The sequence below is a fragment of the Giardia intestinalis genome, chromosome 1 (genome assembly GCF_000002435.2).
Source record: "Giardia intestinalis strain WB C6 chromosome 1, whole genome shotgun sequence".
Lineage (NCBI taxonomy): Eukaryota > Fornicata > Diplomonadida > Hexamitidae > Giardia > Giardia duodenalis.
In genome coordinates, this window is record NC_051856.1 from 1320921 (window position 1) to 1345148 (window position 24228).

The 24228-nt window shown below is 46.8% G+C and overlaps 8 protein-coding genes across 8 annotated transcripts; 4 read left to right on the plus strand and 4 right to left on the minus strand.

Annotated features, from left to right (window-relative positions):
* Positions 1-69: 69 nt before the first annotated feature.
* Positions 70-12693, minus strand: GL50803_00113143 (Lipopolysaccharide-responsive and beige-like anchor protein; the record flags this gene model as incomplete). The annotated part of the gene is made up of 1 exon (XM_001709033.1): positions 70-12693. The coding sequence occupies one exon, from the start codon at positions 12691-12693 to the stop codon at positions 70-72; it is 12624 nt and encodes a 4207-aa protein (XP_001709085.1).
* A 135-nt stretch (positions 12694-12828) lies between these two features.
* On the plus strand, positions 12829-13404 carry GL50803_0010836 (Leucine zipper-containing protein; the record flags this gene model as incomplete). The annotated part of the gene is made up of 1 exon (XM_001709032.1): positions 12829-13404. One exon carries the CDS (start codon positions 12829-12831, stop codon positions 13402-13404), a length of 576 nt encoding a protein of 191 aa, XP_001709084.1.
* A 67-nt stretch (positions 13405-13471) lies between these two features.
* GL50803_0017505 (Cyclin B-like protein) lies at positions 13472-15079 on the minus strand (the record flags this gene model as incomplete). The annotated part of the gene is made up of 1 exon (XM_001709031.2): positions 13472-15079. The coding sequence occupies one exon, from the start codon at positions 15077-15079 to the stop codon at positions 13472-13474; it is 1608 nt and encodes a 535-aa protein (XP_001709083.2).
* A 1030-nt stretch (positions 15080-16109) lies between these two features.
* Positions 16110-17942, plus strand: GL50803_0017506 (uncharacterized protein; the record flags this gene model as incomplete). Its single annotated transcript, XM_001709030.1, has 1 exon — positions 16110-17942. The coding sequence occupies one exon, from the start codon at positions 16110-16112 to the stop codon at positions 17940-17942; it is 1833 nt and encodes a 610-aa protein (XP_001709082.1).
* Positions 17943-17958: 16 nt separating this feature from the next.
* Positions 17959-19614, plus strand: GL50803_0017507 (uncharacterized protein; the record flags this gene model as incomplete). The annotated part of the gene is made up of 1 exon (XM_001709029.1): positions 17959-19614. The coding sequence occupies one exon, from the start codon at positions 17959-17961 to the stop codon at positions 19612-19614; it is 1656 nt and encodes a 551-aa protein (XP_001709081.1).
* Positions 19615-19652: 38 nt separating this feature from the next.
* GL50803_0010254 (Dynein intermediate chain) lies at positions 19653-22067 on the minus strand (the record flags this gene model as incomplete). The annotated part of the gene is made up of 1 exon (XM_001709028.1): positions 19653-22067. One exon carries the CDS (start codon positions 22065-22067, stop codon positions 19653-19655), a length of 2415 nt encoding a protein of 804 aa, XP_001709080.1.
* Positions 22068-22222: 155 nt separating this feature from the next.
* Positions 22223-23398, minus strand: GL50803_0010255 (putative Translation initiation factor eIF-4A; the record flags this gene model as incomplete). The annotated part of the gene is made up of 1 exon (XM_001709027.1): positions 22223-23398. One exon carries the CDS (start codon positions 23396-23398, stop codon positions 22223-22225), a length of 1176 nt encoding a protein of 391 aa, XP_001709079.1.
* Positions 23399-23602: 204 nt separating this feature from the next.
* On the plus strand, positions 23603-24199 carry GL50803_0010256 (uncharacterized protein; the record flags this gene model as incomplete). The annotated part of the gene is made up of 1 exon (XM_001709025.1): positions 23603-24199. The coding sequence occupies one exon, from the start codon at positions 23603-23605 to the stop codon at positions 24197-24199; it is 597 nt and encodes a 198-aa protein (XP_001709077.1).
* Between the last annotated feature and the right edge of the window lie 29 nt (positions 24200-24228).

Below are 24228 nucleotides of genomic sequence, written 5' to 3' on the forward strand. Positions count from 1 at the left end.
AGAGTCGAACATCAATCCAATTTACATCTGTAGGGAAACCTCGCTATAGAGGACATGCATCATAAGATGTCATGCTTCAGTGACAACCTCCTTAGCGTTCTCCCTATGACTGGCACAATTGGCGCAGATTTGACAAGGCGCTATACTGCTTATGTCTTGGTATGGGAAAAAGTATGCGTCTGTTGACATACACAAGGGGCAAAAATGACCGGTGCAGGCGTGACAGTAATGCTCTGGCCGTTTTCCGCCACACCTTGCACAGCGGTTACTAGGAAGTGCCGGTGCGCAGTCAATGTACCGAGGGAGTCGCATGATCATGGTCGATAAAGAAGCTACAACCCGGTCATTGATTGATAAACTCATATGCGAGCAATCCGTTGCAATCTTCCAGATGGGAGACCTACTACTGGTTACGATCTCTGCACACAGTTTGGGGACTAGAACGGTCACAGTGCGGTCTTTGAAGTACTCTACATGCTTTATTGCAAGGGGATGGGATGGTCTATGTGCCGGAGCTGTGCAAAGAAGATTTATGCGTGTGGGCTCAGAATCTGTCGTAACCTTGGTCTTGATCTTTATTCTCACCGTCTCTGTGAGAAGTGACGGTAGGAGTACGTAAACTCTGAGAACACCCTTCTTATCTCCCGTTAAGAGCAGGTTATCTGCAATGGCGAGAAAGGCTGTGGTCTCATAGGAGGGTAGAAGAGCATAGAGAAGTGCAAGGCTTGTGCTCCAACAAGAGAGGATCCCTTCTTGAAGCACCCAAATTCTGCCGGCAATATCAGCTATCTGAGTCTGGACGACAGACGATGGATGCTCCACCGGGCGCATTGGCTCAATGGCGTGAAGCTCCACAATGGCAGCGCCGGTGATGAGATTGTACAGAATATGCCTCTGACCTACAGAGACTAGAATAAGTCTATGGGGATGTGAAACTGTTACGGCCGAAAATGGCGGAGTGGCCAGAAGCCGAACATGCCCGGTGACACTCAGCAGGCCAGCTTTCAGAGCATCAGGAGCAAATAGGACTAAATGAGTAGTTGCATCGGTGAGTGTAATGATGATACAGCTGTACTGAACAAAGCACTGTCTGATATAGATGTTCATGTGGCCTCTTCCATACAGAAGGAAAGGAAGATTTAGTGTGTGACAAGTATGGTGGGCCTGGTTAATTACGGCTATGGTGCGCATGTCTCTCATCAAGATAAGTAGAGAGTCAGGTGCTAAGGAGTAAATGTTTGCCAACATGATCATGTTTTGTAATTGGGTGTGTGAAACGCGTGGTTGCTTTGTCAGTAGCAAATTGTAAAACCATGGAATAGCTTGCTGTGGGCTAAATATATCTGCAGTTGCCGTGGAAATATGTTCCCCTTCGGAAGTGCGGACCAGTGACACTTCAGTCGGGTAGAGCACCTTCAGGAGGTCGTCAATGTGGAGAAGGTAGTCATATATGCGAATTTTCGTTTCGTTCTTTCCCCTAGATCCTAATACAGACTGGTAGATGCACTGTAGCACAGGTCGCTCTTCCACAGACATGCAGATAACGTCTCTAGAGCAAACACCAAAGTTCTTAAGTTGAGAGTATGTGCTTATCCTCGTCGAGAAGTTAGAAATACAATCCAGCGCAACAGAATCAGGATATGTTAGCCAGTAGTATATATTGAAGTGAGCTAAGCTGTTCTGCTTGTCACCAAACAGAAGACGGCACCATTGATAAAGGCTTGGAAAGGTGGTATACTGAGCCAACCGTTCTCTATTTATTAACGTGTAAAGAACCGTGTGCAGATAGGTGTCTAAAATGTCCTTGCAAGCAGTGCAGCCAGTCGCGTTCATAGAGTCACAGACCAAGTCATGGACTGCCTCGCCTGTGCTTCGTATACCAAAGTCATGAGCAGACTCATTAAGGAACATATTTGGCGCATAGAATAGCTCTGGTATGAGTTCTCGGCACTCGCTGAGATTTGTATCCTTCACGGAGCTCCACAAATCCGACACATTGCTGAAAATCCTATCTGGGTTATCATATTTTCCATCATGTAGAAGGAGAGCTGCTGCCGAGAAGGGCTGAGATCTGAGGAGCATTCCAGCAACAAACCCAGAGGTAGAGTAATGGCTCCCAGCAAGGAACGGAGCCGTTGTGAGGCTGTTATATCTATCCATATACTTTGCACGCTTGGACTCCGTCTGCTCCATGACTGTTTTGGCCAAGTTGCGGTCATCTGCAAGCCATGGAAATACAGGATACATAGAAGTGTCGCTGGAGCAGCGTCCAGCTACCATATTCAGCGCAATAACAGCCTCAATATGGCTTAGCTTTCCTGAGAACAAAAGTATTGGAATACTGAGGGTAGAGGGAAGCTTAGACCAGGGCATGGACTCCGAAATGCGGTTGATGCTGGGACCTAAACCAAGGGAAGGCCTTTCTGCAGCGTGATAAGAGGATAAGAGAGAGGTATAGAGGGCCGTGCTATCAATGATTTCGCCGAAGTGTTGCTGGGCCTTTGTGATGAGGATTAGAGCTTCCTCGAGCAGAGTGGCAAGTTGCTTGTTTAGTGCTTGCAAGACAGTCTTGAAAATATCACTATATTGCGCTGTGATAGCCGATATCTGCTGAGGAAATGGCAGCTCATAAGGGTGCTCGTATAAACTTGCTTCAGATGGAGTGTCAGCATAGTTGATCTGTGGGATTTGAGAGCAGCATGAGTCCAAATGCATGCGCCATTTAGAGATATATTTCTTCAGCGATGCAACATTCGGTAACACAATTTCAAACCGTGCAGTGCCAAGATCACAGTCCCAGGATCCTTGTAGAGAGGTCTTCATCAAAGAGAAGATGAGAGCTATTGCAGACAGAAGGGAGTTGTTCTGTAGCATTAGTTGGCAGCTCGTGAATCTGTCAGATACCGGTGTTTTTGTTAGAACTGAGCGTGAACACTCCTGTTGAACGCGCAACATAAAGGCATGATCGTTGACGTAATGATTTAGCCGCAATCGCCTAGATGAAATACTATCAAGTATCTCGTAAGTGTAAACCTCGCCTTGCTGAAGGAGAACCTCTATTTGCGTGCACCTGTGCGCCGACTCCTTCCACAGAACGCTAGATATGTCTGACAATTTAATTGTTGTCATAAAAGGCAACAACTGAGCGGACCCTGTGCTGAGTTTTGCAGTTTGTTCTAGTAGAAGCCGCACATCTGTAAGGCACCGTTTTTCAAGGGCAGATTGTTCTGTGTGAGAGTCCGAGAGGTTCATTACTGGCGCTATAGAGTACTCGGAAACTGGCCTTCCTGGGGGATAGTTGCATCGCTTGACCAGAGAGGTCAAAAAGTGCTTGAGGTCTTTGAGAATCTCTCTTTGGGGCCCATGCTGCTCAGAAACGAGTTCTAGCTTTTGCTCAGGAAGTCTGGTCGATATAAGCAGTGTTTGTAGCATCTCTTGCATAGACGAAACGATCTTTTTAACAATCGAAGGCTGATGCACTGCAGTTGGCAGCTCCTCCTCTTTCTCAGCAGAGATCTCTTGCGGTGAAATACTAAACGCATGCTCCCTCAACCCATAAATAATCTCCTCAGAGACCAACCTCCACCCTGGAATGAAGTATATTGCCAAATCGGTAAGGATAAGAATGCCCTCATTTGGTGAAACCAGCTCTGTCTCATAACTGGCATATGCAATGAACTGCACTAATTCTGTGGCTGGTAAGATGTCTGCAAGACTGATAACGGAGTTGGCCTGCAATATATCATGAACTTTCCGCTCCAACTGTATCAGTAGAGACTCAAGCACTTGGGATGCTTTGTACTCTGGCGTGAATGCGCATGTTGCTCCAATGAGATTCTTTGTCCTCAATGAAAACTCATGAGATGTTCGATGGTAGCCTGCTACGCAAGCGAGAGGACCGCCCAAGTGGTAATAGCGACTTACGGCAGCGATAGTGGACAAAAGATAGTATACACTCCCTGAGCGAATGGGACTTAGGTGAATGTATGGAGCAGGAGTAACCACTCGACGAATGGCTTTAACCGGCGCGTTGGCAAAAGAGCTTGAAGACTTGGCTACTAGGTGTATGCTGCCGCTCAGCCCCATCGCCGTCAATCTAAAGCAATGTCGTCCAAATAGATATGACTCTACAATAACAAGTGTTTTGAACCTAGACGACTGCAGGGTACTGGGATTCGCTCTATTAGGATCCGTGTATTGCCTCACAAAGTCTAGAAGTGACGTAGTCGTGCCTTGGACCTTGACTTTTCCTTCCACAGATAGGTCTTCCCCATATATGGTCTGAATAAGATCAATAATGCACGTTATATTTCCAAGCTTGAAAGTGCTGGCAACAAAATAGAAGAATATGACAGACGAAAAAGGTATCATAGTTCTTACTACTTTAGAGATTGCATGGGCCAATTCTACATTTGATGTATGAAGTATTGAGAGCAGAATAGCATTAATGACACCCTGTACAATCTTGAACTTTGTGAAATTAAATCCCTGAAGCAGCTCACTGAATTTTATAGGTGTACGGCCTGGTTTCCCAGCAACATCAGAGGATACAGCTATTGCATCATCATCGCTTTCCGACACAACAGATTTAGACGTGACGAACTCTAACATCTTGTTGTAGTGCTTGTATAGTTGCAGCTTCAACTTTGGACTCTCTGCTTTACCCAAGTAAATGTTACAGAGCTTTGTCACTGTAAGATCATTCTGCAGGATTTGCTTGATAAGTGTAAATGGATATCCATGTGTTGCAACGTTTCCAAGAGAATTATGAAACGAAAGAGGAAGAATCTCCAATGCGAGAATTTGCATAATTAATTCCTCATATTTAGAGCATAGGTCATTTGCAGATGGCTCCAGTGTTCGATGTTCCATAGCAAGAGAATAGTACTCAAAGACACAGGTGACGTATTCAATGAATAGGTCAGGAGAATTTAAGGTCTTTACCTGTGAGGTGAGAGTGCGTACAAACAAAAGATACATGGCTTGCATGTATTGTAACGTGTCTTGTAGAACGGTAAGTGAATACTCTCCCAAGTCCAGATATCTCGCCAAGAGACGTAGCACAGAGGAAAAGACCAAGTCCACAAAGGGACCTATACTCAGGAGGTCTGTCTGAGTGTTTTCCACAAGCTCTTTGTGGAGCTTCACAATCCGGCGCTCCTTGGGCACAGAGTTCTTCGAAGAAACAATAACTGTCTGCGTGAGAGGAGAGAGGTGTAGTGGCGTATGGTGTGTGTATGAAGCCCCGGCTAACGACTCACAGATAAACTTCAAAAGGTCAAGGCACTTTTGCAGTGATGATACCTCTGTTGTAGCTACATATCCTGAGAGGGAGACAGCAAGACTCTCCGAAAGCAGCAAAGCTAGCAGTGATGAGAGGGATGCACAGGCCTTGTCGATCGCACAGAGCCGAAGGTTCTTAAACAAAAACCGGGTAATCATCTCTTGTGCTACAAGAGCCTTGCTGCTAAGAGGACTTGTATCTGCGAGCTCCACAGAATCTCCGAGTGCAGAACTGGTCGCTACTTCGACAATGTCATCAGAAGCTGTGTGTACTGATGCAGCTGCGTAAACCAAAGACACCAGTAGCAGGAGATGGCTTGAGTATCCATAGATGGCTTCTAGAGGATCACTGCTGGATGCACACTTTTGAATATGCTCCAGCTCAATTGGGAAAGCCTTCTGAAGCTCACGAGGCGCAATCACTCGGTAAAACACCTGCAGCGTGCAGTCAAAATTCTGAACATTATGATAAATGATAAACTCATTCGGATTCGCGGGCTCCAATAAGCTTCTTGGTCCTGACAATGTGCGTCTATCCTCTGGCCCTACTATATCACCTGTTCCAAGCGGTGCTGTAAAAAAGAATTGAGCAGCATTAAGAGTCATGCTTAAATCTGAAAGATAGTGTTTGAATAGCTCTCCTGGCGTATTGTTAACCATAACTGCTTCAAACATTGATAGAAGATACCTTAGTGTATGATTGAAGGTCTGAGGTGTTTTTAGTTGCAAGCAGTAAAATATGCGCAGCCCGCTGATGAAGGGCATGAAATACTCCATGTTGCAAATGCTTCCGTTGAGTGCATATGTGGAGGTGGACAATCGGAACCACGTCAATGGATCAAGGTGCTCAGTAACCGCGGCCGTCGATACTGAAAGGAATGACGCTAGAAGTGAGAATGCAGTCGCTAAAAATGCGTCGATAAGTGGACTCAATACCTGCGTTTGCCGAAGAGCGTCAAAGCACAGCTCAATAACAGTTCTGTATGCACCGCAGATAAGGTATAGTTGTGGAAGAGACTTGTGTTCGTCTGTGTAACGGATTACATAGCATGCAGAGTAGAGTTGCTGTATGATGGCCTTAAGGGATAGCGAAGTCAACTGCTCGATTACCAAGCAGTGATCGCTTCCGTCCGGGACTTCAGAAGACTCATTAACATCCTGGGCTATATGTGGATATAAAGCGAAAGAAGCTTGAAGAGAGGTGTAAGAGATCTGCAACTGATCAAAAATAACATCGGAGTTAAGAACCGTAAGCATGTCAACATGCACACTTGACGGCGTCCCCGAGGAAGAGTTACTTCGTATATTGGCCAGGCGATTGATTATTAGCGTAACATATCCAGTCATGCCGTGAAGTATGGCGTGTTTGGCAAGAGACACATATGGAGAGGTGCTGCTGTGCTGTTGTATGCAGTTTGCATGGTCACTAATAGTACCCGCCACAGAAAGCGAGTGCGTGTGAAGGGATGCCGTTATAAAAACCGTAGCACGAGATAGTGTCTTTATGAAAGCAAGCCCTACCGCAGAGTGAGCTACATCCTCTGCAGCAATCAGGGTATACATAATTCCAAAGGACTCAGTGGCTATGTATGTAAACTTTTGTGATATCTCCAAAAGAGACTGAAGAGGATTGGCAGAGGTCACGAGAATAGAACCAGCATAGATGAGAAATGCATCCATCATGCCGTGTATATACTGAAGCCAAAAGTCAGGAGTGAGTAGCTGTGCAAATAACTTGATATTTTTAGACGATTGCAAAAGGAGGCCTCTCAGCAGGTAAAGCATAAGCGGAACCGAGTCACTGGACAGTGCAATAGTGGCCGGCCATAAACACATAAATGAACTAACAGAATCTGCCACAAGTAGCTCCTCAACTAGGTAGTCAGCAAGCTCAGTTGGTATGCTAGATATTCCTGACTCCGTAATGGTTTCCAAAGTGAAGGAGATGGCATTCAAAAGAGCACCACAACGCTGCGAGTAAGCAAAAAGAGCGAAAAGAGCGTCACTCGCAGCAGAGCTTAGGCTTCCCTGAGATGCTATAATTAACGCTCTACACGCGGGTAAGAGTAGATTGCAATCGATGTTAACTGGTAAACTCCTTGAGTAGGCTAATGGGAAAAGAAACCTTTCCAGTGGAGGATTGGCAGAGACCACTGCACCAGATAGGGGCTTGGCTGTTACGGACAGAAATAGCTTGGTATTATCATCAGTTTGTGAGTGTATAAAGCACGAACTAGTTTGCGTGTGTTGTAACAGATTGACGCTGGAGTCAAAGACGAGCAACCCCTTACCAATGTACCACTTATCTATTCTTTCTAATTCACCAATCCGGGGGACTTTCACGATAAAACGCTTGAGAAGAGTAATGCTGGATAAAATTATAGACACTTTTGACCCCATATCAAGATACTTACGCAGTAATAGATTGGGATCTCCTCCCGTGATGCGTGCCAGTATGCCCATATATGTATGTAGTTCGCCTAACATGAGCACAAGCGACTGCCGCGACATTCCGAAGAGAGCAGACGTAGTGAACAGACTTGGAATAAAATTCTGATCAAAAAGGGAAAGCTGCTCGTGAAACGAGATAAAGTGGTGCACCGTGCCCAAGACTCCTGTTCGCTTAGCCTCGGAGAAGAAATCTCCTGACGAGCCTTGCTGATGAAATAGCTTGAAAAATGCACGTTGATACCTGGTGAGAAACGCAGAAACACACTCTCCGCTCCATGGCACAGGGTCTGGGGTGGTCTTCTCTGAGATTTGAGAGGAGATGAATGAGGATAACTCTAAAGAAGAAACGATTGGTACCTTGGTGAGAGTCTGGATCAAAAGCATAAGAAGGGAGATTCCACTGTAGAAAGGAACAGATGTAACAGGTTCCAGATAACCCAGGCGGAATAGTAGATCATCCAAAAGAAGCGTACCATCAACCGATGTTATTGCCTTTAGAAACTCGTTGTAGATAATTAGTGACGTAAGGGGTACAACTGACGCTAAATGGTTGACAACAGGTTGCATGTTTTCATTCAGCTCTACGGAATTAGGTTCTGCAGTCTTTAAAAAGGAAAATACAAGAGAGTCAGGCTGAAGAGACGTAGTATTGAACATCAGTGATTGCTGAGAAGAATGCGTTCGGATATCATAAAGTGTCGAAAGGGCAGAACTTTTATCACCTTGAAGTAGACGGCGAGACGGGGGTTCAGATGGCTGCGCACAATATGGGCAAGATACCGTGTACTCTTTGGGATGAGCCACTAGCTCACCAGTCCTGTTAACAGAAGCTTGTAGATCTGCGCATAATAGGTCGAAAAGTAGGTAGTCTGAGGTGGAGACCATATTACACTGAGGGCAAAAGAAGCCTCTACGTTGTAACGAGTGACAGCCCTCAGTAAAATTTTTGCAGTCAGAATAGATGTGCAGATACAAAGATTCAAAATCGGTGGCAAACGCATCCAGATACCTGCTGGATAAGTGCTCAACTGAGACCTCGTGCTGTTCTAAATATTGGGGAAACGCGCACAAGCAATCCTCAACAATGAGGGGCTCGGTTTTGCCTGGTGTGCTACTAATTATCTTGATGGCTGAAAGAGGATGTGTTTGACCTAATAGAGAGGTATGTGGGGTATCCAGTGGATCGTAAAAGCTGAGTCCGCATGGCATACGCGACTGGGATCTAAGATCATGTGCTAGCCCGAGTATGCTACCGAAGCTGGCGGGATCGTTGAATAGCTTCGAAATAGGCATACTCTTGTCAGTCAGCAGAGATACTTGAAATGGAGTAAGAATAAATGGTGAGACAAGAACCTGATCATACAGTAGTGATCCCTCTGTTGTTATCTCAATCTTCAAGGGGAGGCAGAGCCTAGGAAGCTGCTCTAAGCGAAGGGACGCAGAAGATCCATTAACCGTGACGGTTAAACCACAGATGGGTGTAAAAGAAGTGCCGAGGATAAATGAACTATGCTTCGAAACGCTTGACATTCCAAACCCAGAAACCGCTACACCAATAGTAAGCTCTCCATCTTCCACTGCGCTGGAGGGAAAGGCGTAATCGAGGGAATAAGTCCAAGCAACTGATGTAGCAACCAATCTTCGTAAGGACAAGTCCAGCGACAAGGTAAGAATAATCTCCGCGGAGTCAATTGAGAATATAGTTAAAACTAGGGAGCTGCTGTAACTATGGGTGTGAGAGCCATGTAGTATAACATGCAAGGCCTGCAATTTCTTGCTGCCATCAGTACTAGCATTAAGCTTATCACCCAATGTGTACATAGAGGAGTTCTTGGTCCTTCTATAGCCTAGCATGCTCTCGTGATATAATGCAAAGGATTGTGTGGTCGCCTTAAAGTACTGATCTGGCAAGCAAGAAGCTTCGGTTCGATGCCTTGAAAAGTGGTACAAAAGTGATAATATCGATTGTGTGCAACTGTCATGTGGCGCTTTCAAAAGTACTTTTTCTAACCAGTGAATTGTCAATCCATTGGAATGCAGCAAGAGGACAGGTAAAAATCTTGTAATGCTTTTATTCTCATTCCCATCTAAAGTGGTAAAAAGTAAAGTCAAGAAGTTAGTGTTCCCCACAACAACTGAGCCAAGACGCGCTCGATGACGAACCGCCAGCTCAATCGGTACACCTGTCTCCATAAGCTCCCTGTGCTTCTCAAAGACAGTTTTATCAAACGGAGTGTCCCTGGTTTCCAAGCAGCTAAGGTAGAATAACAAAACTGAAGGGTCTTCCAAGTAGTGGGCACGGATTGGTATCACCAGTTGCTCGCCATATGGGCATGCTAGTATAACAAGGGAGTAGTAACGTTCTGGAATCTGCTGCGCATACCCCTTGAGCTTTCCTGACAGGCCAGTTATAAGGTTGCCCAGGCCAGAATCTGTATGAGGTGTGCCAGGTACACACTCTGCTCGAGAAAGCTTCATCTTAGAACAGAGCACATCGCATATAACAGGAAGATAATTATTTTCAGCAGATGCTAAGAAAACAGTCGCAAGAGTAAGATTGGCCGCAATGGTACTTTCCCATCGCTCCTCTAATTTGAACTCCACGCACACCAGAGAAAGGAGTTTTTCTTGCAATAAGGGAGTTGTGGAATAGTAAAAAAGATATGCCAACAGAATAACCTCAAAAAGCTCAAGCGGCTTAGCAATATTACAACCCAACCCAGCCCAAAGTGAACCATCGCCTTGTGAGGATATCCATCCTTGGGAAATGCAGGCGCAGAGACAGCACATGTTGTAGATAATAGGAAATTCATTTAATTCCTGAATCGGTGCGTAGCCTAACAGAACGTCTTTGGAAATAGTTAGTCCGGGTTTTGTAAGGAATTCTGTGCGAGCATACTGTATCAATAAATCCAATCTGATACAACTGGCGGAGCGACCCCTGAAAAATAATAGCACAGAGGAAGCATAAGCATGGAAGTTACATGTCAATAGCGTATGCAATGCCTCAAGCAGGCCTGACGCCTGGAGTAGCGCTTCAGATGTGTCATAGTTTTCTTGCAAACGTAAGAGTATATTCAACAAATCCATGTTGGACCAGCGAGGTGTGTCGGAAGCACACCCTGATAAGCTACCCTTGGAAAGTAGGCCAGCAAAGAAAGCATAGACATCAAAGAATCTATTCAAAGAGTTATCCGTTGATTTGAGCACTCTTGTAGAGTGTTGTACCAAAGAATCCAAAAGGGCATAGAACGGCTCAGATGCAGACAGCGAGTCTTGGTCCAATGTTATTAAATATGGGATGATCCATTCTAGTAAATTCGTAATAGTCGAGGAGCCGCTGTCTAGAAATGGATAAGGCTGTCTGGTGTGCAAATTAATGAGTCTGGTGAGAACTTGCACAAACAGTGTACATGTTGAATTACGAAGCAGAACGGAGTGCTGAATGTCATATTTGTCACACGAGGTATTGCCCTCATTCGATTGTGGATAGATATCTAAATCTATTAGGGGAAGAGTAAGCAGATCTGCCACAAAGTTAGTAATCCAGTTGGTACCCCGAACACTAATGCACGATGCATTTAGTAGAGCTGCTGTCAAGGAATCACTAGGAGGTTCCTGAAACGCTTTCAGGATAGATTGCTGTTCCTCTATGGAGATAGGTTGGAAAATAGTAACCAGTAAGAGCAAGCGAAATAATGCTGGGAACATTTGACGATCATATCTAAACGACTTGATCAGGAGTTCCTTAAGAAGTTGCAACTGCTCTGAATCAAGCACGAAGATGCCTTGTGTGTAATAACAACACAAGAGCGTATTCTCGATGATAACCGAAATATATTTATCATAGTGGTCTCCTGTATCGAGCAACTTTCGACCAGCCTCGCGAAGTAGAGTCTTTGATAGTTGAATTATGCTCTCGATATCTTTTGATGACATCCTGCTGTCTATAATGTGGTAGAGAAGCAGGGTGGATGAGTCCTTTGGCCGTGCAAGAGAGCACCTACTACATCCGTTGCTATTAGTGTCTATGGCTGGCTGAGTTTCTGTGTCATCCAGGGCGGAGAACACATCTTTAGGTGAGAAGAGTAAGAGTGGAGAGAGACCATCAGGGGCGGACATTTGAAGTACACATGAATCTTCACATCCAACAAGGCTAGCTAGATCTTTAATATAAATAAGTTCGAGAGCAGAGAGGGAGTCCATCCAGGAAATAATGGATGGCATTGTCGCCGTCGTATACTGAGCCATTGAGATGCCATCAGACAAAAGCTGCTCTACTCTCAACGAATTAATGCAGAGGATGGCTGGATCCCTTTGTGCAAGAACCCGCAATCGATATAATACTCCAATATCCTGGTGACCATGGTACCTCATCTGCAACGCCCTGAAAAACTCACTCATGGTCGATGCCAAAAACTGGGCATAGAGGTTCAGTAAAGAGTCAGGGCCTCCACTAGATGAGCTGCTCTTGTTACTTATCAATAGATCTAGGTCGTCTCCGAGATAGTTGGAAGCAATGCTATTGAGTCTATCGAAAAAGCCTTGTGATAGTGGGGCATGTAGCTCTTTGAAAAGAACAGAATAGATTGCTATAAGAGCATCTTGTGTAGAGGAAATTGTAGTAGCTACCGTGAGAGAGTCAAGAAGGAAGGACGAAAGAGATAGCCCGTGTACGAAGTACGACGCAAAGAGGGGGGATTTGGAGCATAGGCCCATGTGTACATATTGTAAAGCCTTCTGGGGGTCTGCTTTTGGGTGCAGTAGGGTAGAGCCTAACAGGTATCCCATAGCAGCAGCATACTTCTGGTCCACGAGTTTGTCGAGAATAACATTGCATCGTAGGCCATAGAGCTCACTCAACACGTTGTCGACACCATGCAGTTGGCTCTTAGCTAACTGTGTCGAGTAGTTTTTAAGTGCCGAAATAAATCCTGCTGCTTGGCTCCTGCCCCACATCTAGTTTTATTAATAGCTTAAGTTGCTGTACATTTACCTTCACGAGGTTGGCCATCTACAATTCGAATGAGGCTATTCTCTCGGCCATTCTCATAAAACCGAAGCACCTCCGCGTCTTCCAAAATTCTAAAACAGATGAATGCGGCCGTTGCTGACGTCGTCAGATTTTTTATGCTACAATCTACGTCTCTTTCGCACGAGCTCCAAGAGGTTTTCGCCGAACAGGTTTCAGATGTTGAGTTCTCTGGGAATACTGTCATGACAGCGGAAGAAATCAAGTCTCTACTCCATAGGGCCGAGCTTAGAGCATTGGCAGCGGTCTCTACCGAGTTAAGGCACATAGCAACTCTTGCAGGCTCGCTGGCTTCCCAATTAGTTGAGCAAGCAAGCGCTCACGGGATTGCAATAGAACCAAAAGTTACCGAGTTAGAGGAGGAAACACGCATGCAATTGGTCTCTCAATTACATAGCCAGGATGCCGGGCTCAAACCGGTGCAGGGAAAGCTAGAGCTTAAGCAAATGCAAGACCCTCAGTCAGCGAAGCAGATAGCAGATTTACAGGCCCAGATATCTACTCTCGAAAAGGAGCTCACGGATAAAATACAGAATACATCACAGTACAAAACCCTACAGAAGATGCTTCAGACAAAAACAGCTGAAATTGAGGAGCTCGAATTGCGGGTGAAGGAGCTGATGGAGGCAAAGAAATAACCCATCCTCTCCATTCCTCGTTGCAAGGCATAAGACACACAATACAAAATATATTTCAGTAAGTCAATCAACCATCATATCTGTTATTTTTAGAAGATTCGTCAAGCTTTTTAGCGATCTGGTCGATCAAGCTACTTACATTGTCAAACGGGACTATTTTTTCAGACACGCTATAGTACGATCGTTCGGAGTACTTCTTGTAAATCTGAGTAGTATGCAATCCTTTGTATGAATCCTTCCAGGCATTTAGGAGGTCATCCCTGCATGCCAGCTGCCGCGAAGCAGACCTTGATGAGCGTGAGGTACTCATGGGCCCAGTAGTGTATTGTGAAGAGCTTGTTAGGCTGAAGAACATCCGGCCCAGTGCATTGGAAAGATCCTGGTTGGGCCGTAAGAACCTACTGACCTGCAGGGGATTCGAGTACTCGCTGAGAACGGCCAGCTCAACGCTTGCCATTGCTATTTCAAAATTGCGGTAGCGCAGGAATCGCGGATCCAAGAGCGTGAGCTCAGAAAGATAACTAGCTAGAAGACAAACGACAGGGGTGAGACCAAGGTCTCTGAAGATGGGCCGTAAGTATGCACGCGGATTCAGTGAGCTAACACCTATTTTCCAATCTATGAGTTCTAAAAAGCGCAGTTCTGCTGCACGCAGCTCCGCTATAGTGAACGTATTTGCAAAATACGCACAAATAGCCGTGCTGCCAAGAGCCTCGCCATAGTTCTCTTCAAATTTAGTTGCTATAAATATACACACGCCAGATAGCAGGCGTATCTCTGTTTTCTTGATCTGACATATAGATAGGAAGCGGTGAAATAGAGAGCAGGCAAGGTACTGTGTTTCGAGAGAGTATGTTTCTTTGGATATTATCTGACATATGTAATCTATTCCCTTCATTACGTCCTTCAAACGTACAAGGTCTGTTTCATTATTGTAGCTTTGAAAAGACTGAACTGCGTTGCCAGACGCAGTGGAACCTCTGGAAGATGCTCTAGAACTTGTGCGCATAGATGCCGACTGCGCTTGGAGGATATTAAGACCGACGGGATAAGAGGTACCGAATCGCCGGCTCCCCATCGACGACCCCAGGCTAGAGCCGTTTAAACTAATTCCCGAGACCATAGAGTTCCGCAGAGAGCCACCTGCATTCGTGTGTTGAGCCTGAACAACCGTAAGATAGTCAGGCCGGCCCATATCCCCTCTTGCGTGGTACATATCGTCCTGATCGGCCATATCTGTCACAATGTTTTCCCCATAATCCACCATCATCTTCAGAGAGGAGGACGACGTGTCTAGGACATTGGTGACAATGGAGGACTTGAGTAACGAATCCCCCATGTTGATGAGGCCGTCTGTACCCCCCTTTCCCCTAACGTTACCAACCCGAGGCCAGTAATGAGGAAGCACGCCTTTCTTTCCATACTGCACAGTTCCTACGGGCGTTTTATAGATGGTGCTATTCACCGGAGCGGTGTACCCTAGTCTATCATTGATTTGGTTGATGAAAGCGCCTGCCACCCCAGTAAACGCCAAAGGCCTGTTGTCGTTATTCTCTGCATGCGAGATTGCCAATGATGAGATGGTCATGTCCGTTTCGGTGGTGTAGGGCGTTTTGCAGCGAGTCTGGTTACTCCGCGCTCGCTCATACTTTCGGTCTCTTCTGGTATTGTTCATACTGCCGTATGCACTTCTTTCAACCTCGCTTGTCTTTTCTGCCTCATCGGAGTCTAGTTTTTGCATAGTGTCGCCAGGTTTTTGTTTCTGAATTCAACCCGACTCTAGAAGAGTCCGGGTTCCAATCCTGGCAAAGTAACGTAAGGGTAGTAAGCATTTACATCAGACAACCAGCTGGAGTACTTTGACTCCCAAGATTTCTTGAATTTTCTCTCGTCCGTCATGGCATTGTTAATTTTACCAAATCCTCTAGGCTTCAGTCCCAAACAAACACATCTCCATGTCTTGCTTCCATGTGCTGACCGCTTTCTCAAGAAGAAACCCCTGCAGCAGATCAGCTGGCTAGGAGTTCGGGATACATATTCCTAAAATCCCGCTAGCGCAGCCAAGGTCGAGCGAGTGGTTTTCAAGGCCTAAAGTGTCTCGTAGGGAAGGATGAAGATGCGGATGACTCACAGCTATATTCGTACTCGGTAATGCATACATGAAAGCCCCAAAGTGATTTCCAACAACCATAACCACAACACAACCTGGCCATTTCCCCCACGTCGCTGAGCACTCATCTAACCACAGAAAGAACCAAATCTTCGTCAAGGCAACAAGTACTAACATTGAGTAAAGGAGTCAGATCTCATAAGTAAGCTCATAGTCGTGCTTGCTCGGAGACAGATAATCATTCTGCGAGGAACCAAGGAGTAGTCTGAATCGGGTTAGGCGTCCTACCGTCAGCCTGGGCGCATCGAACTGAATAACCCGCGTCGCAGCCTCTTTCAGCGAGCACTCTCAGTCGGGCAAGGCCCTCCTCCTGGCATAAGCACAGAGGCTCTTGGTTTCTGGTGCGACTGCTGCACGCGTTGGCGCGCCTCCCTCACGGAAAATGACCTCAGACCTTCCCCCGACCGCGGTCGGTGGCGCCCCTCCTAATTCCTGTCTTTCCAGGCTATCTTTTCGGTGATGTGAATTTAAACTGGTTGCATTTGGACAATTTAAGTACAATGGCTAAGAAGGCGGTTTGCAGGCATTCCTCCCAATGTTTCGGCCCGCCCCAGCATCCATTCCATTGGATTTGGCGATAGAGCTTTCTGCGCTTTACGCCGTTAGGCGAGCGAAACGCGAGGAAATATCTGGCCCAGTTCTTACCGTGATCCCCACACTACGAGAACTCGCTGTTGCTACAATGCTCGACAATCTGCTAGAAGCAGGGTCCGGGATGCTCACCCTCCCGGAACGCTATAAGGAGGATATGATCAGCATGCTCCCACTTGACGTACCATTGTCGCGGGTGTTTTGTATTACGGATGACTCCTATTGGATTCGGCGCTATCGCTATGAGTTTGGATGCAGCGACTGTCTGCCACGGATTTCCGATCCGCGGGCATTTTACTTGGAGGCCCTTCTATCTAAGCTCTTGCTTGCTTCTTCCTTTAATGCAGCCGACTCTTTCGATGCAAACAAACAAGCAACTGAGGTGTTAGAACTAGGTGGACCAATTATTAAGCGGCTGATTCTGCATATCCAAGCCTGTGGGGTGGACCTTGGGGCTGTGTTTGCAAAACTCCCAAGCTTAGCACACATTCAAGTGATCTATGATATGCCCAACATTCAACCCTCATCGTTATTGGGGAGCATAGACATGCATAAGCCGTCCACCTCTAATCTCCTTGCAACATCTGACACTCTGGTCATTAAGGGCAGGGCACTACCCGAACTATCTCTTGATATTAAGGATCCAGCAGCACCCTTTCATAGGCTACCGGATTACAACCACTTGGGGATGCTACTGCATCGTGATGTCTGTGGAACCACGATTCCTACGGGGTGCTTGCATGAAGCTAACAAGGCTATAGGCGGCACACCTGAAAGACTTGTCGAGCTTCTAGATACCTTCAGATACATCCAGTATCCCCTACAGTCGATATCCATGGTCAGCTCAGCTCTGAATAGCGAAGCAGCATGCGTCTTGGCCAAGGGCCTCCAAGATATGTCCTTCAAATTGGCGTCAACAAGAGTAGGTCATCATCTGTCCATTGATTGCCTTGATTTATCTTATAACAACATAGGAGACGGTGCTATCCATGCTTTATCCAAGCTCTTCGTTGATTCTGAAAAGCATAGCTTGCCTGCTATTCTTACATCTTTACGCCTCACGGCTAACCTGGTGACGAAAGCGGGATGCGTTTTTCTTGCCAAGGCAATCGGTCAGCCAAAGTCACGGCTACGAGCGCTTACCTTGAACGGAAATAGCATAGAGACGGATGGATATACATTGCTGGCCAACGGAATCCTGAAAGCGGCAATCAAATACTCTAACAACCACTTGACTGATTTGGGCCTAGCCGCCTGCGGTATAGTACTGGACGCCTCTGCATTTAAGATAATTACCAAGTTTATTCAGCGCACCGCGCTTGAGTGCATTGATCTAGGAGGGAACGTGCTTATTGGATCGAGTGTGCAGCCTGCATACCCTGCCCGTTCTGAATCACCGATCTCTGCAAGTACCGAGACTAAGACGAGAACGGGCGATGTTAATCTTGAAGATACTGGCTCAGACACAATACTGGAGAATCTTTCCTCATCATCGAAGAAAGAGGAGAATCTCTTAATTGCAGAGTTCAAGGCTATTTTAGAGGCCCTGAGAGCACGCTATGATGCCTGCAAGTTTGAGAATGGCGTGTTCCAGGGCTGTGGAACCCCTTGTATATTGACGCTTCCCGAGGACTTTGATATCATTCCGGAGAACCTGTACAGATCGCTTCATGAGATCAATCATCAAAGCAGCCTAGCTTTAAAGTGCATTGTACGCACTCGAGAGGCCGCCTGTGAACCCGAGGATCTTCACAAGCCAGCAGTCGATATCCTTTAAAAAATCTTTGGGACAAATGAAGTGTTCTGCTCGTCAGCGAGGCAAATCAGCGAAGACATCGACGCTTTCCTCCACCAGTAGCAACATTGCTAGGCCAGATACACATTTTGAAAACCTCGACTCCGTGTCCGGCTCCTCCGCCATTGATGCACTCGTCCATGACATGGCGGCCTTACAAACAACCCTTGCAGTTACAACAAGTCAGCTCAATATTTCCTCTAGTCAGCTACAGTCTAAGGAGCGCGAATTGGAACGAGTGCGCGGAAAGTTGCGCGACATGGAGAATAGCATATTAAACAACTCATATGCTCCCTCGACTGCTTGCAGCCATGAGGCTTCGACCACTTGTGAGGTGCTTATTGAGAAGATAGACAGCATATGCAATGCTTTAGGTGTGAAACCCATCTCCACGGCTTATGAGGAGAGTAAAGTCAGTACTGATCACCACTTATCGGACTCGATTGCCAGCCAAGCTGAGCCCCTCCTCGTTCCACAATCTGTGCCGGCGAGTGGATCAGATGCGTATATCGATGATACGATATCGACAATTCTCAAGGTGATAGAGGATAAATCCATGCAGATAAACTTTCTGGTCAACTCTCTTGATATTATTAACGCACAGCTCATCGAGGAGCGGCAAATATCGCGTAAGCTTGCAGACACTGTTTCTCAGCTGCAGAAAGACAATTCCGTGCCACCTGAAGGCCTTATCGAGTCTCAAGTTATTAGTGACTCAGACAGTTCTTCTTTCCCAGCAATCTTAAATGGTTACCTCAAGATGACCAAGGACGAACTGCTCAGAGAGTTGCAAGATAAAGATGCACAGATCTCTAAGCTCCAGGAGACTCTTCACGGAAATGACCATCATTCTCCAATGACAGGAGGCGATGTAGATGCACCCTTGAGTCAAGAGCAATGCAGTGAGGAGTTCGGATCTATCGCCTGTGGTACTCTCGATGAAGCTGAGCTCACCAGCACTATCAAAAAGTTTGTTGCAGAGTACCGAGCCATATCTGCATCAGCTTCTGTTACTATTCCGCATACTAACAGACTGTTAGATATGCTTTTAGATGCCATAAAACTGCGGACAATGTCGAGACACAAGCTCTCACCCAAAGAATTGGACAATGACATAGCAACGATAGAGTCCAGCTTTGTTTTAAGACAGATGCGCATGAAGGACGAAGAGATAGCTCGGCTGAAGGAGCTCCTTCAGCAAAAGGAGTTCCAGCTCGACCAAGCCCTGCAGCAATCAGTCAAGTCACACAATGCTTCCAAAGAAAGCGGACTCGCTGAACACGTGAATATAGAACCAACTCCTAGATCGACTCAGGTCCAGAGGGGTACCTTTATTGGCGACAATTGCGACTTAATGCTAACGAATCCTCAAGAATCCTCTTCAAAAGGAATGGATAACTTGGGAACTGTTGTCCTTCCAGACCCGTCCTCTGCCAACGAAGCCGTTCTTATTAGCTTCTCAGCGCGGTTGAAGAAGGTGCCCATTCAAGACGTTAAGCATTATGGTGATCCCATATACAAGAGTAATGGGCTTACGATCGCATCTCGTGTCACTTTAGGGTCTCCACACAAGTCTCAACATAAGTCTGCACACCAAGCTGCAAATCTATACACCTCTGCTGGAGACCTTGCGCCTCAAGATCTAGAGATCTAGAGCTGTGAATATTAATTTGTCCTTTACTTACCCGCCAATCAGTCTGCGTTCTCCTGATGATCGTCCAAGATAGTCAGGATTCGATCTGATTCCGTTTCTTGGAACGCGGTGGGTTGAACTCTACTCAGGATAAGATTGTCCTCAATCCCGTGGATTCTGTGTATGTACACATCTCCGTTTTCGTAGCACACTGCAAACACTGGCACATGTTTGTTGCATGAGATAGCGCGGACGGAGATGGTCCTGGCTGCATTGGGGTCCGCGTCACCCACTGCGCTGTTATCTGAATCCAGTTCTGTCGATTCCTCCTCAAGGTTGCTCCGCTGCTGTGTGTCTAGTGCAACGATTGGATCCAACACTAAAACAGGGGCAACTGAGGTGTCTGCGATATCCCAAATTTCCACTGAGCCTGCACGTGTACCACTTATTAAGCACGTAGATTTGAAGGGGCACCAGACGGCGGTATACACATGGTCGCCGGCCGTTGATTTAAGCGTCAAAAGAGCCGTAGGGGAGTCTACGTGCCAAATTTTGATTGACCTATCTGCCGATGCAGATAAGAAGATGGTGGGGGCAGTAGGGTTTGCCTGAACCTTATAGATAGATGACAGATGGCCCGAGTAATTCATGAGGGTTTGCTCTGTGTATGCTCTGGATGCCTTGCGGATCACGCCGTCGTCGCCTGAGACAAGGTAGTTTGTTCCATCACTTAAGAAACAGCTGCTGAGCGCAGAGCTTATCTTTCTTACAATGGTCATCCGCGTGTCGGCCTTAGACTTCTGGTCCACCTTCGTGGCCACTGGATGGTGCCCAACAGAGGTAAGCGTTAAGATATCTCGATGCTCAAAACTCCTCTTAAGACTGCGCTCCACAATCCGACCATCTGCAGCTGCGGATAGCAAGATATCATAGTCTGGAAGTCCTGATCCCTTTTCACCATCGTCTCCATCCACTTCTCTATTCAGGGACATCCCTGCACCTCCACCACCATTTGTGCTGGCCCAGATAACATCCCACACTCGCGATGTGTGCTTTCCGTTCGCGCTAGTAGACGTCAAAAGAGGCATAACAAACCCTGCACTGTCGAGCTGGACCACCTCTTCCCTAAGGTCGAAGAGGCTGACGGCTCCATCAGTGAAGCCTACAGCGATAATTGATTTACCGAGGGGATACCAGGAGACGGCTGTCGGCTCACTTCTAGTATAAAGTATACGATTTGGATAAAAGGGGTTCTCTGGAATCCAAAGAACTATCGCGCCATAGTTCTCATCAAGGCCAGAACCAGCGTAGCCAACTATTAGCAGCCGCTCGTCTGCCGGGCAAAACTCGCAACAAACTGCACTCATCCCTCGAAGGACATCAGCGCGGTATGTCCACAGATGCTCTGTCCGGAGCCGTGACTCTGGTGATACAGCATTGGGCTTTTTCTCATCTCTGTCTTCCTCATCATCAATGCTATCGTCTCGCTTTAGCTGCTTTTTCTCCCATCCCTGGGAACTCTCCGCACTAGTGGAGGCCTCTGAACCTTCAGACAACTCATTGCTATTGTCCTGGTCAATACCCTCCACAGAAAACTCTGCACGAAGGCGATTCTGATAGTTAATTGTGGGGTTATAAACGACATCTGCCGCTCTGTACAGGCTTACCCATGGGAATAATGGGTTTTGTAAGCAGAGAAGCTCAGCCAGATGTATCGCTCTCTTGAAGCCAGCATCGTTGAAGACCTTGTCTGCAATCTGGGCTATCTTCTTCTGACGGAGACGGTCGTCCATTCCCCGGTCTGTTTGGATGGAGGAGTGCATTGAGTTGGTTGCGGTTTCTTGAGTTGCGGCGGTGTATGCCGTTCCTGCATCTGAGACGGTGTCATCGTTAGTGTAGACAGTCCCCGCATCTGATAACTTATCATCTTCCTGCATATTTCCTGTGCGCCTTTCTGTTCGACGAGCAGATTCTGCGGTAAAGTCGTCAGCACGTTCATCACCCAAATTGAGGGTTGACTGCTGCAGATTGTTCAGGTCTTCGTCTACACCTTGAACGATGGTATCATAAATGTCTGTGAAAGCCGCCTCCACCGCACAATCTGTGTGGGTTACAAGAGCGGTTGTAGTGAGCTTGGATTTGAGGAAAGGGGGAACCGTTTGGACCCCTGCTTCACACGTTGTGGTAGAATCCTCGTATCGTGCACAAGCAGATGCATATTCATTGTTACGGCGTTTAATAATGACTGCCTCGTTTGAATCTTGCGAGAAGACTCGGGGCTTTTGGGAGAAGACAATATTTGTGGCTGTGGGTGTAAGCAGAACCGTCTCTGCGGCGTCCGGATTGGGGATAAAAAGTTGCCCTCTATAGACAGAAACCTGTATGACTCGGGCATCAGATAGCCTTTCCTTCGCCTTTGCTGCCTCATCGAGGTCATCAAGGTCTGAAAAAGAACGGCTGAAAGACTCTGCCATTTTGGAGCAGCGGGCTTCGACAAATCACAAGGTTTTTTGGGATAAGTTGCACACCTCTAGGCTCAGCACCAAAATACGCGCCTCAGAAGGCGGCAAGCCGATCACGTAGGCGATTAAAAGGCTCTAGTATTTACTTGGATCTGAAAATCCCTGAATTAAAAGAGGCTGCTGAGGTCCTCGGGAAGGTTTTCAGTCGTGACGTTGAACTTATCAGTGATTGCCTGCATGCTCTGCTTATCCTTGTCTGTTACAAAATTGATAGCAACACCCTTTCTTCCGAAGCGCCCAGACCTGCCGATACGGTGCAGGTACGTCTCGGGCTCTCTTGGTATGTCATAGTTGATTACCAGGGAGACGTTCTGAACATCAATACCACGTGCAATGATATTAGTAGCGATGAGGATGCGCGTCTGGCCAGAGCGGAACTCTCCCATAATCTTATTGCGCTCGGCCTGGTCAAGCTCGGAGTGAATACAGGAGAGCGTGTGACCAGCACTCTTCAGCTTCTCTGCGAGCTCCTTCACGCGCCCAATGGAATTACAAAAGATAACGCCCTGCTGTACGCTCAGAACTTTGTATATGTCCTCGACAACCTCTGTCTTCCAGGCGTCCTGCAGCTCGACCACATACTGCCTGATCCCGTCGAGGGTGAGCTCAGCCTCCTTGACGAGGATGCTCACGGGATCCCTCATGAATTGCCTGGTCAGCTCGAGGATCTCGGGGGGAAGCGTGGCCGAGACAAGCACGATCTGAATGTCGGCATTCATGAACTTCATGATCGAGACTATCTGCTCAGTGAACCCCCTGGATAGCATCTCGTCGGCCTCATCAAGGACCACCATCTTCACATTGGAGGTAGTCACGTATTTTTTCTGTAGGAGAGAAAGAAGTCGGCCTGGTGTCGCGACAATCAGATGGCACGACTGCGCAGCCGCAATGTCATCGTCGACCTGTGTGCCTCCAATGCACTGGGCAACCTGGACCTTGAGGCGAGACCCAATTCCGTCGACAACCTTCAACGTCTGAAGCGCAAGCTCACGAGTGGGGGAGAGAATAATGGCCTGAGGCGACTTGAGCCCGATGTCAATTCGCTGGAGCATGCCAATTGTGAATGCTGCCGTTTTGCCCGTCCCAGACTGCGCTTGGGCGATTGTATCCTTTCCAGAGATGATGGGAACAATCGCCTGGGACTGAATAGCAGACGGTATCTTATAGCCATAGGTAAAAATGCCGAACAGGAGATCCGGATGAAGGTTCATGTCGTCAAACTTTTCATAGCTCTTCAAGTCCGGTGTCTGTGCTATCTCTGCTCTGTTGGTGCTGTCCTCCATAAAGGTTGATTTATTTGATCATTAACTGAAAAAAACACAATTCAAATTTAAATTAGTTAGGTAAACAATCGGAGCCTCCGAAGCCCATGAACTGCGCTGAGCTGCACAAACTGGACCCTCTTTTATAGTCCACACAGATCACAGCCATTTAAATCACAGCCACTTAACTTTGGTTTCAATCCGCTGATAGCCACAACAATTAAAATGTCTTTTGAGAAGCGTGTTAACGACTTGTTGGAGGAGAACAGCATACTACGCACGTATATTGCAGAAATAGAGCTGGAGCGAGAACACTGGACAGAAGAGAGCCTCCGAGCCCTTAACGAGAAGCTTGACCGGTACATTCTAAGGTTGCGTGGTGTTCCTCCTGAAGAGCTGGCGGTTGAAAAGCAGCGCATCCTGGCATCACAGGAAACGGTCGAAGAGCTACGCAATCATGTACATATGCTCGCAGAGACGGTGTCCCAGTTAAAAGCACTTAGATTTGAGTATCTGACAAAGGAGCAATTACGCAAGCTCTTGGTTGTTAGGGATACGTCACTTCAAGCGGAGAATAAGATCCTAAAGACCCAACTGCGGGAAGCCCTTCTACGGATTTCTCAATTAGAGGCAGAAGAATCGAAGTACAAGGTGCTCCAGAGTAGGGTGGGCCTTTCCTCAACTAACTTTCTCTTCCCAGACCAGACCGATGCCACGGGCAACCTGGTGTCGGACTCTGAGCTTCGCACAGAAACAGAAAGTCTTACATTAAAGACCATACAGAGTAGTGCCGGAAGCAGCCTAGATGGTGCTGTTCATTAATAAGCGGCTGTGAAAGCAAGCACAGACTT